At 47.4% G+C, this 21,079-nt stretch overlaps 1 protein-coding gene across 24 annotated transcripts in view; it reads right to left on the bottom strand.

Moving 5' to 3' along the window:
- Positions 1-21,079, bottom strand: part of KIF1B (kinesin family member 1B) — a 2,119,562-nt gene that overhangs the window by 320,634 nt on the left and 1,777,849 nt on the right. For 16 of the 24 annotated variants that reach the window (XM_069609972.1, XM_069609971.1, XM_069609973.1 and 13 more), the window contains one exon: positions 8,866-8,892. The exons of the other annotated variants lie outside the window; for them this stretch is intronic. In XM_069609972.1, coding sequence (XP_069466073.1) covers positions 8,866-8,892 — 27 coding nt within the window. The remainder of the gene's footprint in view (positions 1-8,865; positions 8,893-21,079) is intronic. 24 annotated transcript variants of the gene reach the window in all.

The raw sequence follows: 21,079 nt of genomic DNA on the forward strand, positions 1-21,079 counted from the left end.
ATAAGACACAATGTCTAGTCCCTTTCCCCATAGCAGTTGGAAAATGTATGCCACATGTAGGGGTAAACAAACTCGGTCCATGGTCTCCTAGTGGATAGGAGAACATCCAGGACATCAGACAAGTCACACGCTTGTATCTCAATCTCTCAGTAGCCAGGTATGAAGGTTGAGGCTGCTCAAGTTCAGATGGCAGTTTCTATATTTCAGTTCTGAAATATATGGATGTTAGGGTACCATTTCCTGCTGGGCCAAAACTGGAGATATTAAGATCAAAGTGGATCCAAACCTATACAGTCTCCTCATAACCACAAGGATGATGGGAACCTGGGAAATCTCAAGCCAGTGGGAGGAGAGCTGAGAGGGAGGTTGTAACTCCACAGTACAGTCAATGTGTCCGCCAGTCCCCAACTCACACTTCTGGTTGCAGCTAGAAGCAGAGGTCCACCTGAGGGTCCTTCGGGAGGCCAACATCTCCACTAGGACTTGGGGATAAAGCTCCCAGTTTTGGGAGAGCAACTGTCCGCACCACAATGCTCTCAATTACTGACAAATGTGCTGCTACAGACATTATGTAGAGCTCACAACCACATTCACATGGTTTCACTGTGGAGAGGAAGCAACCCCCACACCACCCCACATGTTGATGTAGTAGAACAAGTTACTTACCACTGGTAATGTTCTTTTTGATGGACTATCCTTCCACACCTGAGATATTTCATAGGCAATGACAGGTGGCATTAGAACTTTTTCACCAGCAGGGGGCAAGGTGTGCCTCGATGCTGACCCTCTTCGTTGGCCCACTCATAGGCTCTAGAAGTGAATGTGTCAGGCTCAAATCTAGGGCACAAAATGTTCGCAAATCTCAGTTCAGCTCCCCTCCCCACACATGCTCAGCAGCTGAGGGAACTTGTACCTCCCCAAAAAAGATACATTAGCTCTCTTCTGATGAAAATTAGGTGGTCTCTATGTGGGGTAGAACGGGTGGGCAATGATGACTTTGTGGGTGGAGAATAGAAGAATCCATCACAAAGAGTTTCTAATGGATTCTTTCATCCCTCGGATTCCTCATTGATGATATCGCTATCCGGAAACCTTTCTGCCACCTGGGGCTGCAGCGCGATGGCTCAACGTACCCCGTGCATACCAGATATGCTATTGGGGTCTTTATTTATAGAAGCCTCTTGCCCTGTGACCTCAGTTCTTTTTTTCTATGCACTCTGTTGCCAATACGCTTGTCGACCTTACCTATCTTTTTGAAATACACCATTAAAGGCCTTGTGCTTCAAGCCGTGTGCAGACTGTGGGCAGGAAATGTCAGTCTCGGAAACGCACCAAATTGTTTATATCGCTTGGGTGAGGAGCATGACAACCAGGATTGAGGGTCATGCCAGTCGAACCTGATGGTCCTTGCAGAGAGGGCAGAGAAGATCTTCATCCACAAGGCGGAAGGGTCAGGCTCTGCACTCTCGGTCACACGACGCTCCAAGAAACAGGCGGCTCTGTGCAATAAAAAGGACAAGAAGAAGCAGCAGCATCAAAAGAAGTCCCACTCCCTGAGTGAGTCTTCGCACCAACATTCGTCTTCTTCAAAGATGAGCCACCGCTCCATGGGGTTCCCCAAGAGTCTGGCGCAGGTACATTTTCCTATCAAGTCCTTTGGCCTGGCCCAGCCTCTGCACCTGTTGCACAGGCAATGGTGCCATCAGCTCTGGTCCGGCAGGGTCCCACTGCCTCTGCTGTCACCAGCAGGGCACACTCTGGAGACCACTCCTACATGCCTAAGGGCTTGCGCCTGGACTAGACAGAGAAAGAGGTCTCTCTGAACCAACAGGCCCTGTCTTCCGGAGAGCCGGCCTTGGCATCAGCATCATCTTCGACCTCATCGGTGACAGAGCTCTGCAGAATACGTTCCACTCCCTAGGGACGCCTTCATGTCAAGCATGTATGACAAGTAGGGTGAACAGGTCCCTTTCGGGCTTGAACCTATGGGTTCGAGGGAGAGGAGGGATTTCCCAAAAGCATTCTACGGGGAAGGTGAGGACATGTCGGGCATGGCATAGGACCTGCAGGGAGCCAGTGGCCTCCACACCTCCCCGGAGATGGAATCTTTGTGCCAGCCCTCACCCCAGGAAAGCCTCATACCACCTTCCAGCACTTGATGGTTCAAGTGGCCAGTACTCTGGGGCTATCTACTCTATACAAGTCCAGAGTTTAGTAAAAACTTTTCGATATTCTAGACGATGCCCCCAAAAAAGTGAGGCTCCTGCCCTTCAATGTGGCAGTGGAGTCCCTCGAATTGGAGGTGTGGGAGAAACCTACATCTGTTCCGGCAGCGCACAGGGTCTGGTGAGGAAACACTGCCCATCTCTGTCAGACCTGGCCTTTCTTTCTCCAATGCTTTACCTGAGAGCTTGGTAGTTTAGGCAGCGAAAGCTAGCATGAAGAGTTCTACCTTCCCGTCCCTTCCATCGGACAGGGAAAGTAAGATGTAGGACGCATGGGGCAAGAAGGTGTTTGCGTCAAGCGGTCTTGCACTGCAGGCCGTGGAGGCCTCTTGCGCCATGGAGAAGTTCTCCTTCAGCTTTTGACTGGCAGTGGCGAATGCAGCAGAATATGTCCCAGAGGGAGAGGTGAGAGACGGCTTCCTGTACTTGTACTATGAGAGTAAGGAGGCGGCACGTCAGATGCTACAATCGGGTCTGGATACAGCGGACTGTATGCGAAGGGCCATGGCCACTAGCATAGTGGTCAGGCCCCACTCGTGGCTGAGGATGTCCAGCTTTGCGATCAAATTCCAAACCAGGCTTCTGGATATTCCGATCGACGGCCATAACCTTTTTGGAGAGAAGGCTGACGGCGCCCTCTGGCAAGGTACACTCGTCCAAGGTGACTGTTAAGTCTTTGGGAGCGAGCAGTTCAAAAGCTTTCACACAGCAGTCGTCTCAGGGCAGGTTTTTTTTGTCCCTTTCCCGTCATTGCCCCGAGGGGGCATGGTAAATCTGCCCTGGGAAGAGGGCACAGGCGCTTCCCGAAAGGGAGAGGAGGGCGTGCCCAGTGAGGGGCACCAAACTTCAGTGATGGGCTTCGCCATTCGTCACCGGTGGTGGCGGTGGGGCTCGAGTCTTCTTGTTCAGCCCGGAATGGTTGAGGACCACGCCGACTCTTGGGCCTTACAGATAATTTGGATAATTTGGCAGGAATATTGCCTCCCATTTCTTCAGTGTCCCTCGGAGAACAGCCCTCAGGCCCCCCCTTTGTCTCTGGACCCCATTTTACAGGAGGATGTCCGTCAGATTCTGTTGAAAAGCAGGATTGAGCTAACTCCACCCCATTTCTGGTGCCAAAGAAGGATGGGGCTTGCGCCTGAGGAAAGAATGTCACAGCCAATGCCTTGAGCAGACAGGATTCGGCCTCTCACGAGGGGGAGCTCTGTCAAGAAGTTCTGGAGGAGATCCTCTGCTGTTGGGGGACTTCTCAAGTGGACCGCTCTGCTTCCAGTGTCAACAGGAAATGGGAGTTGTTCTGCTCCAGGGAATTTCCTCGCCAGGGAGAACTGGGGGACAAACTGACAATTGAGTGGACTTTTGACCTCCTTTATGCATTTCCACTGATCCCTACCATTCCACTGGTTCTCAGGAGATTGTGCCTGTTCAGAACTACGACGATCCTGATTTCCCCATAGTAGGCCCAGAGAACGTGGTATGCAGAGTAGCTGACATGCCCATCTCCCATCCCCGACACCTTCCTAGGAGAGTCGACTTGCTCTCTCAGAGGTAGATCCTCCACCTGAACCACAGCAGGCTGAAGAGTCATGCTTGGCTACTGAGAGGCTAACATACAAGTAGTGGGACTTGTGGGATAGCGTCCTTGATGTGCTCCTTTCAGCTTGGAGGTCCGTTCTGAAATTCATTTATGCCCGCAGGTGGCAGAAATGTCTGATTTGGTGCCGGGAGAGGGACCTGGATCCTTTATCCTGTCCTCGATCCTCTGTGCTGGATTTTCTACTATCTTTGGTGGGGCCTGCAGATTGGCCCTGTAATGGGTTACCTCGCCGCTATTTCGGTATTCAAGAGGTCCCCAGAACAGGGATTGTTTTTCACAATCTGCACTGTTATGTAGTTCTTGCAGGGTTTGTGTAACCAGTTGTCTTCCCGCCCGCCAGTTTGTGGTTCCGGCATGCGATTTCAATTTAGTTTTAACGATTCTGATGGGTGCTCTTTTTGAGCCCCTTTATTATTGTACCCCCCTATTTGTTTTTTTCCAATGAGAGGGGGACGTTGAGAGTGAAACCCTCCTTTGTGCCGAAGATGGCCTTGGATTTCCATCTCTCAGAAGAGCCATCTGCCTGTATTTTTTCCTACACCTCACCCTTCAAAGTGGGAGGAACGATTCCATCTGTAGAACCCGGTACGGGCCATTACGTTCTACATCTCTCGTACTAGAGAGTCTAGGAAAGAGGACAAGCTTTTTGTTGGTTATGCTGATGCTTGTGCTGGCATGGCTGTGACCAAACAAACCTTGTCCACGTGGATCATTCTCTGCACCTCAGAATTCTACGATCTCGCTGTTAAGGATGAGCCTAATGGTCTCAGAACTCATTCTGTCCTGCAGAGGGGAGTCCCAGTCCTGGACATTTGCAAGGCGGCAATGTGGACGTTCTTGCACACGTCTGGTAAGCGTTACTGCTTAGATTCCCTTGTGGGCCAGGATGCCCGTTTTAGGGCGGTCCTGCAGCGGTTTCTGGTTTAGGTGGTGTTCTTGCAGCCTCCCTCCTCCAGGTTTACGTACTGCTTTGGGAGTCCATCATAGATGAGGAATCCGTGGGAAGAAAGAATCCATTAGAAGAAGAAATTATTTACCTCTCGGTAGTGTTCTTTCTTATGGAAGTTTGTCCCACGTATCCCTCATCTCCCAACCTCTACCTATCTCTCGTTGTGGGAAGCTTGTACACCATTGGTTCTATGGTGCCTCAGCTTCAGAGTGCTAGGGAAAAAAGGGTGGGACTGAAATCATGGCACCTCTATATAATACTGGCCGCAACGTCTTCTCTGGCGCATAGAGGCGTCGGACCGAGCTGCAACCCCTGGAGGCGGAAACGTTTGTGAATACAGATGGAATACCGATATAGCTGAGGAATCCGTGGGAGGAACTTCCATCAAAAGGAACATTACTTTTTAGATAAGTAATTTGTTCATTACCAGAGGTAAGCATGTATTCTTCAACTGGATTAACACAGCCTACAGATTCTTTGTCTTGGATATAAATCCCATAGTAGTAAAGCAGACCCAAAAGAGAGGAGGGATAAAGGAAGAATTCAATCTCATCAACACATTTTGCAGGACCATGACACGACCCTCGCCCAAAACCCCTTCTGGCAAACCCATTGGCCAGGTGGAGTCAGGACTCGGGCCTCTAGAGCCTGGCATCCTCTTCAAAAGCCCTCATGGGGCCAGTTCTGGCGCCTACGGCGCCATGCTCATACACCATGCACAACAGTGTGCTTGGGAACCACTTTATTGTATTGTTAGCCAACATGGAGGCATCCACATAGCTTGGTTCCCTAAGAACCAACCTATGCGGTCTAGTGTTTTGGGTGTGGCAGGCCTGGAACTACTTTCCCTGGGCTATATAAACCACACCCTGACTGCAGAACATGCTTCATATTACTTTGCAGCTTGCACCGTGACGCTCACCGTGTCCAGCTATTCCCTCGAACCTCGGGGAAGCAGAACCTGCAAGAAGACAAAAGGAACATCATTAGCAGCAGCATCATCATCATCTTACCTGCAGTCTTCATCTTTAACCACTCGCAGCTACTGAGAACAGCTTCCTCGAATCTGCACGCCTCCCGGACAGAACGACCCGAAAGAGGAAGATAGAAGCAACATTAAAGAAAGCTGTAGAGACATTTACAAATTACGAAGTGCTCAAAAGGCTTACCTGGCTGGTCGCCTCTCGGCTGGCACCACTCCGGACATTCCACTCGCGCTGAAGAACACTGCGACCTACAAGGAAGGAAAACACAGGTTAGCAAAGGCACGACTTCGCAGCGCTGCGCATAGTGCTTACTTACCGCATCATAGCGCTCTTAATGAGCCATCAATTATCAGCGGGGCTCAACCAAGCCAGTTCGCCGCGCTGAAGCTCTGCATACCTAAGGGAGAAAAGGGAGACATTTTAAACAAAGAAAGGCATGCAGGATAGCAACAAAACTAAAGAACAGCAATAAGACCTACCTGAACAATATCAAATGGGCCGGCGTCAGTGAAGTAACTGGACCGCACTCGCCCATGAAAGACAACGCGCCCCTGCAAAGAAGGCAGGACGGAGAGCACGCCTAATTCTATCACAAGGTGAGGAGAGGGCGCCAGAGGGACTGAAAGCATACGGGGGTGGAGGGAGGATACTTACCCCAGTCGGTCAGTCTTGAACACAGTCCTCCTGTATTTTCAGGCAGAACCTTCCCCGCAGACCAAATCAGGGCAAAGCTGAGAAGCATACCAGCGAGTAACACGGCTGGGTGGCGTCCCTGCGCATACCAGGTGAGCGTAACAGACCACTCTGCCAAAACTAGTACCTTGAGAAACCATGGACTCCAAGCAGTAATGCTATGAAAAAGGGTGTAGGGATGTCCATGTTGCAGCCTGGCTGGTGTCATTCAGAAATGCAGAGAATAATCTACTGATAGATGGTTTGTTTGGAGACAACTTATCCCTATCTAGCTCCTGTAAACGCCACAACGTTGTGGTCATCTTTTCTGCAATCTTTAAACCTAACCACATAAAAACTTAAAGCTCTTTTGGGGTTAAGTTGATGAAATCTTTCCTTTTCTTTGGGAGGATGAGGTGTATAAAATACTGATCAATTAATTTTTGCTACAGTTTAAATTCAGATTGCACCCCCAGAGTAGATTTCTTGCTAGAAAAGAAATTGGGTAGGGTGACTTAACTGAGAACACCTGTAACTCGTTCACTCTACTTGAGAATGTTATGTCCACCAACAAAATAATCTTCGGAGTTAATAGTCTTAAAGAGCAAGAATGAAGTGGCTGAAAGAGAGCCTGTTAGGGATGTGAGGACTAATTGTAGACTCCAGGGTGGGACTAGAAAACTGTTTTGGGGAAACATTCACCAACCACCTCAAAAAGTAGACCATTGTGGGATGGAGATATAGGACCATTACTCTGGTACCCCTTGAACACAGAAATTGCTACTAAGTAACCATTTGCTATGCAAATCAGCTCCAGTCGTTCCAACCTGGCTGCAGATGAAACAAATTGGAGGAAAAAAATTTGAGTAGCTGGAAATGCCATCCTTTCAGCAGAGGAGCAGTGTTTGCTGGACTGAGCTGGAAGATAGCCACCATGTGCTGACCAAAAACCTCTAGGATAGCTGGGGGTGAGCCCTTAGTGGGTTTATGTACTTGTAACTTTTTTCAAAATAGGAAATCAATTCATTCCTTACCTCACTCTGGTTTTAAGGACAGAGTCCTGTGGCATACCTACTGGTGTTTGAAGAACAACATTATCAGGAATTGGCTCTGACACGTATACCTCTTAAGATTTGTTTTCTTATACGTATCCTTCTATATAGACATTACAGCTGGCTCTGGAGTGAGGAGTCCTGTAGGTAATGACTCTCGCTAGTCCTGGGGAAACAGAAAACTCCCTACTCAGCCCAGCTCCACCCTAGTGGAGTTCTGTCAAGACATGAAAGGAGGCACAAGCGTATGTGATGTGATCTGTACTCATGCACCAGACAGTGCTCGTGCGGATCAATAACCGACATCCGTCTCTTGCATTTTTCACAATTTTAAACCAAGACCATGGTGGCATATGAGAAAAGTGTCAAAAAGAGCCAGAGGAGCATCACTGGTGTGTGGCAAATGGGAACTCGAGGTGTGGGGGCACTAGCAGATCTGTGTATGTACCAGGCACATCACATACAGGGCTAGTGTTACCCATGATGACGTGACAATGTGGTTGACGGAGTCGCACAGGTGCCCCCTACTGACTGTTTAAGTATTTTCCTGCTTAAGCCTAGATCTATTTGAAAGATAAGCAATCTGTGGGAAGAAAGTATCCATTAGAAAGGTGACTGTCAAAGCACAGGCACATCAATTAACTCTCAGAATGAACCTGGCTACAGGCATCATTGGCGGGGAAGAAGAGAACAATCTTTGATGAACAAGCAAAGGATAGGTTTGGCAGTGTGCTGACATTTCATTCATGTGGTGGGACTCTGGCTTGGTGAGTAAAAGAATTGTAAACATTTCTCATTAAACACTGAAGCTCCGGCCACTGGTCAACAAACTTGTACACCTTCTACAAATATGAGCAAATTTCAAAGTTGTCTCTATGTGCACACAGGATAAATGGGGATTTCTGTGTTGTGTATGGTGACAGGCATACAGGACAGAAAGCATAACAAAAGACAATACATAATACACAAATGATACAGGTGATTTACATGGGTGGCAGCATTGAGTCATACTGCTTGTCATGCCTCTGTCAAAAGCTGAAAGTGATCTGTCCAGCACACAGGTCATGCAGAAGCAGTTTTGTCCAGCAACGAGGCAGAAGACAGGGTATCATCACTCTTAAGGGGAGGGGTTGTGTCAGTGTCCAATGCAGAGTTAGAGGGGACACACAGAATGTGACAGACAGGTACATTTCCAGTGGCCTATGCACTAGATTCTGAAAGTGGAAGGGTGACTACAGGAGGAGGGCATTCCTACATTCTACAACAATGGCCACTTCAGCAGTTAAAGCTGAGGGACAGCAGAGAGCAGTTCAAGAGAGCGAACATAAAGCATTCTGTGTGTCAGTAAAGAATGTTTATGTGCAGGAGATGCACGTGTGAATACCTAGGCATGTCCATATCAAGAAAAAGCCTGAAAAAGAGAAGACGTATCAATTAGTGTGAGAGACAGCAGAATTATGCTGAAATCCTGCAAAGGCAGCAGGCAGCAAAACATGAGCAAATAAAAGATAATAAAAACATACAACACAGGGTCACTCTATTTAGAACCAGCCAACTATTGACCAACTAAGAATTTTGCTACTGATGCATACATTGTACATTATCTTTGGTTGCATTGCATCGAACACCCCAACATTCTGCATCTCTAAGTATTCTACATACAATGACCACAAAACACAGGAGGCAGAAGAAACAGAAAAGCTTACTCACCAAAGAATCTCTGGCACTTAGTATTTGCTGGTTCACATGTCAGATATCCTAACATTGGACAGTATTGGAATAGATGTGGGGGTACTTAAGTGCTTAGAGGTAGAAGTAAGTAGCGTGGTTGTGTGCGGGCTTCTCGGTCATGCCCATTGCCCAAATCTTCTTTCCAACCTAGTTCCTCAAAACTCTTATCCTCTTTACTCTTTTTGCAAATGTGTGTATATTGTGAGCGGGATAGAAAGGAGTGGAGGGGAAGTAGGGCTATGAATGATGGAGCTTAAGGTGAAGGTGATCTTGTTCAATCTGGGGAGCAATGGCACGAAAACGAGGCTGCCGTTAGTTGCTGAGCAACCAGCTTGCCCATACACCAATCCTGTGCACCGGTAGGCGGAAGCCGGTACCAGGAAGAAGGCCCAAGTAAAAAAGGCCCTGTTCTACCCTGTGAGCCTCATTTATCCGCTCACAGAAGGGTGAGAGGGCTGGAGCCCTTCCCTGCCCCTCACGACGACGTCTCACCGTAGTGTTCCACTCCTGCAGAGCAGGCCTGCGATGCCTGACCACACCACATCTACAATCTACGGCATCAAATCATCTGGTGAGGCTAAATCATGGCTATCTAGCCTCCTTGTACCCAGCTGCACCTGAATGCTGAGCCCCGTCGCTTCCCAGAGCGTTATCTGTGCATTTGCACACTCCGGCACAGGAGATCCACCATTTTGTCCCAAGACCCTGCCTGATCCCAAAATGGTGGCCGCAACACGGCACGAAAACGAGGCTGCCATTAGTTGCTGAGCAACCAGCTTGCTCATACACCAATCCTGTGCACCGGTAGGCGGAAGAAGGAAGAAGGCCCAAGGAAAAAGGCCCTGTTCTACCCTGTGAGCCTCATTTATCCGCTCACAGAAGGGTGAGAGGGCTGGAGCCCTTCCCTGCCCCTCACGACGACGTCTCACCGTAGTGTTCCACGCCTGCAGAGCAGGCCTGCGATGCCTGACCATCACACATCTACCATCTACGGCATCAAATCATCTGGTGAGGCTAAATCATGGCTATCTAGCCTCCTTGTACCCAGCTGCACCTGAATGCTGAGCCCCGTCGCCTCCCAGAGCGTTATCTGTGCATTTGCACACTCCAGTACAGGAGATCCACCATTTTGTCCCAAGACCCTGCCTGATCCCAAAATGGTGGCCGCAACACGGCACGAAAACGAGGCTGCCGTTAGTTGCTGAGCAACCAGCTTGCTCATACACCAATCCTGTGCACCGGTAGGCGGAAGCCGGTTCCAGGAAGAAGGCCCTGTTCTACCCCTGTTCGCCCCGGGACGCCAGGACTAGGCGACCTGATTACGCCAGGTGGCAGACCTGCTTAAACTACCTCCTACACTGCTTGGATGCCATATACTACTGTCGCACCTCCCACACGTACCAATGATCGACACAACACTAACTCTGCGCGTCGCTCCCCACCGCCGGTAAGCTGCCTGCTAGGAACTGCACGGCCTACAAAATCTAGCATTGTTATACCCTTCCACGTTACTGCTGATCGCTTTTAAGCGCAAGTCTATTTGTGTAAAGCGCATGCTTGAAAAAGAAATATTACGCCGCATACTTTCATGAACAATCCATTTGCTCATAATGCTAAACTTTACCCGATAGACACATGACTTGTATGCATGTGCACAACTCTAGTGTGATGACAATGTGTGAATGTACTCACTGCTCTTAAATCAGACAAAACCTACCTGCCGATGTATTTGCTAAAGGAGCGTGACCCACCCACACCTGATCAATGTGATGTCTACATAGTATGCTGTATTATATTGTTGCTAAGAATTATCAAGCAACTATTGTCACACCACATGGATCAGCCAGTGGTGCCATTAGACCCTATATCTATAGTCATTAGACTCTAGGCTTACTACCTTTAGAATACACTTTAGCTTTGTAGCTTTAGGCACGACTCGGAACTCAGTTGCTGCCCTTCTGCATTATTAGCTTAAGTGTCCTACCCGAACCCAGGCAATGCCTAACTCCTCTTCAGCTTATGTACTATTCTGTACTTAGATGCTGCCACACTGCATCAGGTGTTGTGCCTTATGGTCGCCTACAGACCACATTTGATTGATTTGTGTTGTGCCTTATGGTCGCCTACAGACCACATTTGATTGATTTGTGTTGTGCCTTATGGTCGCCTACAAGACCACATTTGATTGATTTGTGTTGTGCCTTATGGTCGCCTACAGTCTACATTTGATTGATTAGTGTTGTGCCCTATGGTCGCCTACAGACCACATTTGATTGATTTGTGTTGTGCCTATGGTCGCCAATAGACCACATTTGCAACCCCTGCTTACTAGCAACACTGCCCACATCATGTATTGGTGCCTATCTACTCTCATCCACCTACTGTATATCTACACTAGACGTTGGACTAGTCTACCTAATCCATTTCCTAGTCAAGACACTTACACCTGCACACTCATGTTAACCACCACCCTCACCTCGTGGCCTAGCACCATGACACCTGCTAACCCGTATTTGGATGATCCAGCACTCTGGATACGCCACTTTGCTACCAGACCAACACCTAACCAACCTTGTACTACGGCTATTAGAAACACTAGATTGAATTCTAGAACTAGCCCACCTACCTTTCCAAGCTCCCACCACCCTAGCATTTCTAATAGAAACATTAGATTGAATTCTAAAACTAGCCTACCTACCTCTCCATGCTCTTTCCACCCTAGCATCTTAACCAGAAACTTTAGATTAAGAGCCCGCAGCATGAAACATTCGCATACTGACCACAAGCCTGCCAATTCGACCACTGACTCAGTCAAGTTAGCCCATACCCATTTGCACAACCTACCTGTACCACCTGAAAAATCTTCCCAAAAAGAAACTCATTAAAGCAGCTTTGGTGAATGCTAGGTCTCTTCCTGCCCATGCTCTCGACATCGCTGACTTTATATCTCACGAAAAGCTCGATCTCCTCGCAGTCACGGAAACTTGGCTTAATGCTGCCTCCGGTCCATCTCTGGCCCTTGCTACACCTAATGATTATGCTATTATTAGATGCGACAGAAACACCACTCAAACGAAGGGAGGTGGACTCGCCATCATATTCAGAAATACATTCAACATCAAAGTCATCCAGGATGCTCAAATCCCCTCTGCTGAATCCTTGTCTATTAAGCTACCTCTATCACCTAACCACACGGCATCTTTGCACCTTATTTACCGACCACCAGGTCCCATCTCCTCCTTTATAGAGGACATTGCATCACTCATAACCACAGATACCAAACCCAACTCTCAAACGATCTTACTTGGGGACTTTAATCTTGGTTTTAACGACCCTAAGAACACTAACGCCCATGACCTAGCTAACACCTTATCGGATTTGGGTCACACGCACATTATTCACGAGCCCACTCATATCAAAGGCAGAACACTGGACTGGATCACTCACCTCAATTGCTCTCGTGACCTTCTATCCAATCACCCATGCATTTGGTCGGATCATCACATAATAACCTTCTCTATCAAAGCCAATACACCTCACCTGGCGCCTATCATCGCCCCAGCCACCAGTACGAGAAATAAGAAAGATATTACACCTGACAAACTCTTACCCATACTACTCCCCATCCTGAACAATATCGACTCAGAGGCTGACCCCACAGTCTCAGTGGATATCTACAACCAGGCTATACTTAAAGCACTGAACACCATTGCCCCCCTAAAATTGCGGAAACCCAAACCACAGCGTCCCCTTAACACTTGGTTCACGCCGCAGCTAAGAGAATTACGCAAAGCTAAGAGAACCGCAGAGTCACATTGGAAAAAACATCCCACAGCATCCAATAAGACTGAGCTAACCCTAGCCTCCTCTAGTTACAAAGAAGCCATCTTTATTGCTAAAAAGGACACATATAACAAAAGGATTACACAAGCGGAATCCAACACAAAGGAACTCTAAGATTTTGAAAGAACTAGAATCCCCCATTGCCCCCATAGACAAATGTGTTACAGATGCACTATGGTGTAGTAATATTCAGAAGGCTTTATTAGATAAAATAGCTCGCCTACAATCTAAAATCAACGCAAAAAAATCCCTGCTACTTGCTGACCCGGACTACAAACAATTACCTAACAAATCACCTACCTTTAAGTCAACTTGTAAACCTTTCAGCTTCTCACCCCTCTCAATCTGGGAAGTAGAAAACATCATCAGGAAACTTAAACCTTCAAATTGCCAAGGTGATGCCTGCCCTGCCCGATCATCAAAGCTGCTGCGCACGACCTGGCACCATTCATAACCAACCTCATCAATGCCTCCTTCAAAACTGGAGTAGTGCCTGATAACCTAAAAGATGCGTAGGTCATCCCACTCCTTAAAAAACCTACTCTTGATCCAGCCAACCCGTCTAACTATAGACCGATAACAACTGTACCTTTCTTATTAAAAATACTGGATAGAGCAGCCTATTTACAAATACAGGCCTACTTAGAATCAAACAATCTCCTAGGACTTAGGCAGTCAGGTTTCCGATCGAGACACGGTACGGAAACTGCATTAATAGATCTCACTACCCAGATCCAAATCCTGAAAGACAATGGTAAACTTACACTCCTCTTATTGCTTGATCTGTCAGCAGCTTTTGACCTGGTCAACCATCAAACACTCTGTCACCACTTGAAAACTGCAGCACACTTCCCAGACGCAGCCACAGCCTGGATCAGTTCCTTCTTGGCGAACAGAACCATGAGGGTCTTCTCTCCCACTGATTCTGCTGAACCTTCACCAGTACCCTGTGGAGTCCCGCAAGGCTCTTGCGTGTCCCCGACACTCTATAATATATTCACAAAGCCCCTCTTTGATATCCTTGACTATCTGGGTGTCACGTATACCAATTACGCGGACGACACCCAGATACTAATTCCTATCTCGGGGAACTATGAAACAGACAGCAAAACCCTTAATGAAATCTACTCAGTAATTCAAGCATGGATGGCACATCATGGACTCTGTCTCAATGACGAAAAAACCGAGTTGATCATCCTTGGCACTCACGCCAAACTCAAAAATCTCAATCCCGCATTTAAATCCTTCACCATAGATGGCAATCTCATCCCCGTGTCAAATAACACCAAAACCCTTGGGGTTTACATCGATGCCACCTTATCCTTCTCCAAACAAACGAATGCAGTAGCATCATCAGCCGCTTACACCTGCAAGCTGATCACTGCATGTAGGCCGTTCATCTCCTCACCCAATTGCATTACTCTTGCTAGAGCATTAGTCCTATCCAAGATAGACTATTGTAATGCCCTTTACTTAGGCACTAGCTACAAAAATATCAACAAACTGCAAGTAATTCAAAATAATGCCATCAGAGCTGCCCTCAACATCCCCAAAAAGATGCACATCTCGGAGACCAGACGCAAACTACGTTGGCTTCCAGTCAAGCACAGAATATCCCTTAAAACTCTGGGCCTTACACATAAAGCCAGGGCCAACCTTGCACCAGCCTACCTCACCAACCAACTTACACCTCACACTTCTTCAAGACCACTTAGAGCAGCACAAGCTAACACTATGTCCATACCGAGATTTAGACTTCATAACTCGGGTGGTGCTAGCTCCCCTGTACAAGCCTCTAAATTATGGAACACAATACCTGCGCTTTTGCGAGCAGAACCTTCATTTAACCTATTTAAACATAACACGAAGTGTTGGCTTCACAACATGGACTCTATGACAGCCTAACCGCCTGATCCCAGCATGATCGACTGTCACTGGCACACTTTTGTAATTAATGTATTTATACTAGACTATGCATTTGCATGACTAAGTTTGTACCCACCTGTAACTGCAATGTAACGTAACCCTTATTGACTGCTTTCAATTGCAACTGTAACCAGATCTAACTTATGCGCCCGTATGCCCCTGGGCCTGGCTGTGCTTTATAAATAAATAAATAAAAATAAATACATTATTAAACCAGGCTAAGTGATCGTCCAGTTGGTATGAGAAAACATCCTAGTTCTGGAATTTGATGAAGTAGAAGAGCTGGCCAATACGGTATGAGGCAGCACCAGATTCGAAGAGATGATAGTCACCGGTCAGGGCAACCCAGGGTTAATGGGGAACAAGACCCATCATCCTTGGAGTTTGTTCAGGCAAAACAGTTGAACACACTGCAGGAACAGGCTAGGATGAATCTGGTCTCAAAAAACGAGAGCATGACCCTGAAGACCCCACACAATCTGGACGGAAGGGGATTGATCTACTGGGTGGATGTGAACCCCAAAGGAGCCATGACTGCATCTGGGCACCGATGGGAGTAAAGGGAGACCAATTATTCAGGGAACTCAAATGAATCATGTTGTAAGAATTTAGGTAAATGGGTGTTTTTTTAGGCCTCTCCTAAAAATCTCAAGGGAATTTGTGAATTGAAGATCGAACGGGGGATTGTTCCAAAGCAGGGGGGCCAGAACTGAAAAATGTCTGTCCCTTTTAATGAGACAGCGTGAAGAGGGTATATTCAACAGATGATTGGTAGATCGATGAGGGCGTCCTGTATTATGCAGTTTGATTTTCTGAATCAGATAACTAGGAGCTAAACCATGAATGCATTCAAAAGTTAGGCACACCATTTTTAAAACAATCAGTTGAGAAACAAGCAACTAGTGCAGGAGTTGCCAAGCTATAGAGACAGAAGCAAACTTAAGTAGTTAGCAAATAAGGAATAAATAACATTTCTAGTAGTGGCACTAAAAAGAGCCAACTCCTCAGATACCATCTTGACCCCGTGTAGTTAAGAGCCAGTCTTTAGCCTCACAGCTCCTGTTCGACCAAAAGTGGTGTCCCAAGTATTTAACACATACTTTTAACGGAAGCGTCAAACTTTTTTCTTTTCTTTTGTAAAAATCAATTTGGTTAAACACAAAAACAAATAAATAAATACATTTAAAAAAAAAGGGAATAATATGTCTACACATACGTAGGTAAAAAGAATAATGACCTAACAACCTCATTAATGTGAATGTTTCATTTCATGTCGGGGTCCCATATGACTTAAGTTCTTAATCTTCTTAGCACATATGGTATGAAGTCTAAACATAGAAATGAACAAGGGCATCTCCCTGGTTTTCTGTGTAGATGCACAGGGCCTACTAAAATAGTCTCAGTCTTTGAGGGTTTAAATTGGAATTTAACAGAGTTTAATCTAGGCTAGGCAGGCATGCAGGTGAGAAATTATCTTGTGGACCTAAGAGCTTAAGGAATAGTTGCATATCATTGGTGTAAGAGTAGATTTGGATATCACATTTCTAGATAATAGACATCAAAGGAGTCCTATAGATACTAAACAGTGGCTGTAATGGGGACCTCTGAGGCACAGCACATGTAATCTCAGATAACGAAAAAGTGAATGGTCCCATTCTGACAATTTAGCAGGTGGCAGAACGAAAACTGCGAAACCATTCCAGGCAATGGCCCGTGAGAACTACTAAGTTTGATGAATGGGAGAAAAGAGTGGCATGGACCACCGTAGCACTGGCGGCGGACTAGTTCAGCATGACCAGCAGAGACAGACTGAGATCTGAGAAATGGACAAGATCGTCCCAGACCGATATAAAGGCAGTCCCAGTCCCATGCCCTGGGCAAAAACCAGATTGTAAGGAGTCCAGAATCTGATTGTCTCCACAAAGCCCCCCAGCTGATGTGTAACCACCTACTCGAAGACCTTAGTGATTAAGGGAAGGCAGGCAATGAGTTGATAGTTTCCAAACACTCGAGGATTTAATAAATACAGGTTTGTTTTAAAGGGTGAGTAATGAGGGTGGTTTTTAGACCCTGGGGAACAGACCATTGTTGAAGGGACGTGTTATGCAAGTGGGTAATACATTTGCCTATTGAGCCTATGCAGCCCTTCTTCCTCCGTGGATTGATGAGGAGGTGGAAAGAATGCAGGCAGACAGATATTCTGCAACAGATGAAACTCTGATACAACCTTCGGGAGGCACAAAGGGCACACTCTAAGAGTCACCTCGTCACTGAAAAAGACTGGAAAAGGTTGCTTACAGGACATGCCCTGCAATTCGCTTTCTCTCCGGGTGGAGAAAATGGAGACCAAAAATGCCGTCTTCCAAGAAAGTAGCCTCAGAGGACACAAAAGTAATGGCTCGAATGGGGAAGCCAAGAGGAAAGTTAACACTAACTTTAAATCCCATGCCGGGACCATGAAAGGTGGCAGAGGGAAAGTGTTAGTCAGGCCTTTTAAAAATTGCATAACAAGGGGGATCGAGAAGTATGACCCTTGTCTGGCATGCGCTTGATAATAGAAAGCGCAGCCATATTGCCCTTGGTGGTGGATACCTGAAGGCCCTGTCTTGCCAAATGAAGGAAGGACAACACGCTTCAGATGTTACATAAGAAAGGATACACATCCTGTGCTCTGTACCAGCTGCAGACTTTTTTCAAACAGCAGCAGTATAGAGCTTTTGTTGCTGGCCTTTTTGCGGCCAGCAACATCTACACCTCCATCACGTCTCCCAGAAGGTCCCAATCCCTGTACCTTAACCTTTCAGAAGCCAAGTGTGCAGGTTGAGCATGTGTACACTCGGGTGAATAACCGTCCACCTCTCTTGAGAGAGGTGGTCCGGCATCAGGGGAAGACGATGTGGAAAACTGATGGCCACATCCAGAAAGTCTCAATACCATGCTCTCCTAGCCCAGTCCGGGGCAATCAGGATCATGGTTGCTTCGTACCTCTTCAACCTCCTGATCACTTGAGGAATGACGGGAATCAGTGGGACTCATATTGGAGCTGGAAGTTCCAGTCCACCTCCAATCCGTCCCGAGTGCTCCTCTCTGGGGAAATTCCCTGAAGCAGAAATGTTAGCACTTCCTGTTCACACTGGAGGTCAACAAAGGGGTACCCCAAATGGCAAATATCTGTATTAGAACTTCCTGGCAGAGCTCCCACTCGTGGGAGACTGAGCCCTGACTGTTGAGGGCATCAACCATCATATTCTCCTTCGCAGCAAGGTGAATTGCTGATAGGGAGATCTTGTTCTGTAACGCCCAGAACTAGAGCTGCAACGCCTCTCTGCACAGGAGGAGACACCCTACACCAGCTCTCTTGTTCATGTAGAACATGGCCACTGTGTTGTCCGTCATGATCAGGACAGTCATACCCTGTATCGAGGGCAAGAAGGCCATCAGCACCAGTCTGATCACCATGAGCTGCAACAGGTTTATGTGAACTTTTGTCTCCACCAGGGACCACAACCCGCTCACTGTCAGCTAGTTCAGGTGAGCGCCTCAGCCTTTCAGAGATGCTTCCGTCACTACGGTCGCCTCTGGCCATGATTGTCAAAACGGTTCTCCCACCATCACTTTCTCTGTGAGAGTCCACAGGAGACCCAGAGTGACTCAGCTACAGGCTTGAATCGATTACTGTCATACAGCCAGACAACTTAGACCACTGAGCTCATTGAAGCGATCGCATTCTCAACCGAGCCTCTGGCATGAGTAAAATGCAGGATTCCATGAGGCCTAGAAACTGTAGGAAGTCTAGGGCTGGCAGGTATTGGGTGTTCTGGAATTTGGTGACCATCTGCAGGATGTATAGCATCCTCTCCTCGGGAGGGAAAGCCTAGCCTGCTGACATATCCAGGACCACTATCAGATGGGACTTTTTTACACTGAGGGAGAAGCCCAGCATGTGGAGGAGGTGGCAGGTGCGACAGATGATTCAGGATTTAGTCCGGAGACCGCAATCTGATTAAGCAATCGTCTAGGTAGGGAAAGACTTGGATCCCCCCCTTTCCTGAGACTGGCTGCCACTACCGCCAACAGCTAACATGTGATTTGGCTGGATTGGTACATGGAAGTAAGCACCCTGTAGGTCGCGTGACACCAACCAAACTGGAATTTCAAGGGCCTGGAGGATCTGTGAGTGTGTTACCATCTTGAATTGATCTTTCCTGAGGAACTTGTTCAAGCGCCTCTGGTCTTTTTTTGGGACCAAAAGATAATGGCAGTACGACCACATGTTCCTTTCCTGAATAGGTATCAATTCTTTGGTGCACTTCTCCCGAAGAGAGGAAAACTCTTGCAGGAGCAGTGGGTCTGGAATCGGAGGTGGCCTAACCCAAAGGGGGGGAGGTTATCTGTTGGGTGCTTGAAAAACAGGAGGCAGTAACCTTGGGAGACTACCTGAAACGCCCAGGGATCCGTAGTAATGGTGCACCTTTATTGCGAAGGGTCTGACGGATGCCCTGCTACCAGCGTAGTGTGGCGGAAGTCTATAAAAAGGTTTTTGCAGCTGAGGCTGCACTTGAGGGGACAAACGCGGAAGCGGTCTGTGTCCTAATTCCTCTAACTCTAGAAGGTTGAGAGAAACGTCTCTGACCTTGTCCTTGACGAGCAGTGAGCCGTAGCTGTACAAATGAAAAGGCTTGCCCTTCCACTGAGTGGAAGGCTGAGCAGGTTGCCCAATTGCTGCACCTAAGGACTTTGTTGCAGCCTTGGATCCGATTTTTGGCCAAAAAGATGTGAGCCGTCAAAAGGCAGTTTTGCTTGGATGTCCTAGATAAATCCTTATGTTCTTACCCAGGCTTATCTTCGCATGACAGAACTTGCTGCCGTCGACCATATGACAATAGTTTCGTGTTGAGTCCTGACTGCAGGGATTGGCGCATTGCTTCCTTGCCATCCTTCACTATGTTGAGAAATCCATTCCTCATGCCATCTTCTTGGATGTGTTTGGCTGCCTCCGCAATCACAAACCAAAGGGTGTGTTTGCACTTTGGCAGTGCACATGAAATGTTGACTTAAGAGCCTTACTGCCAGGGGCAAAAATCTTTTTAGCTAAAGCGTTGTAACGCTTGCCTTAATGCCCAGAGTCGCAACCTGTACTACCAGACTATCATATGGCAGATTTCTTGTTAGAAATTCTGGGTCAGATAGGGCTGATGAGCGGATTTTTGATGGCATTGTGTAATGGAAGGAACGGGTTCAACGGATGTGCTCTTGTCCAGAATGTCAGTCAAGTCAAATTCCGTTATGTTGCCAGGTGGTGGACCCCAAACCTAATGCACCTATCACTTTGCAATAATTTTCCCATATTCCACTTTTGTATGGGCTCTTGGATCTCCGTGTGGGAATTCCACCTCAGGAGAGGTGTCCAAGCCAATTGCGCCATGAAGGGCAAAAGCCAGGTCAGACAACCTCTTCTCCTCATCCTTGAACTACTCAGGATGTCGAGGAAGACAGTTAGAAGCCAGAAGGTGTCTCACCAACTAGTCCCCGGGGATCTGTCATCGAAGTGGCCAGGACAAGGCCATCGCTTTTGGATCCAGTTCGTGGGGGTGGACCAGTGCGGGAGGATCACCTGGATGATGGGTCTCTAGGGAGTGGAAGTGGGAGACTGGATGGAGAGACGCAGTATCCCCTTCCCTGTAACACCTTTACCCCATCCTACCAAGTAGAATATTTAGGAACTCTACCCCCCCCCCCATTTACAACACAAACACTTTCACACAGACAGCCCGCGATGAGGGAAAACAGACTAACAACCAAGCCGTATATCGGACGTGTCCCAGTACAATGGTCAGGCGAGTTCAGGCAATTACTGACCATCACACACACCTACTTTCATTAAGCTTCCCCACACAGATAAAAGGCAGAGAACGAAAGCACACTAGGAGTGAGGCAAGGCACACGAGAAACAGCAGTTCTGAGATGGCAGTTTAACGAGAGAAGAAAGACTGCAAAACAGAAGGAGATCGCAAGGAGGAAAGTGCCTTGACCTTTCTAACAAGGAACCGTTACTTTCACGAAACCTCGAGAATAGAAAGCGTAAAACAAGGAAACCA

This window comes from Ambystoma mexicanum, chromosome 8 (assembly GCF_040938575.1).
Source record: "Ambystoma mexicanum isolate Mex_15411 chromosome 8, UKY_AmexF1_1, whole genome shotgun sequence".
In the NCBI taxonomy this organism is placed as follows: Eukaryota; Metazoa; Chordata; class Amphibia; order Caudata; family Ambystomatidae; genus Ambystoma; species Ambystoma mexicanum.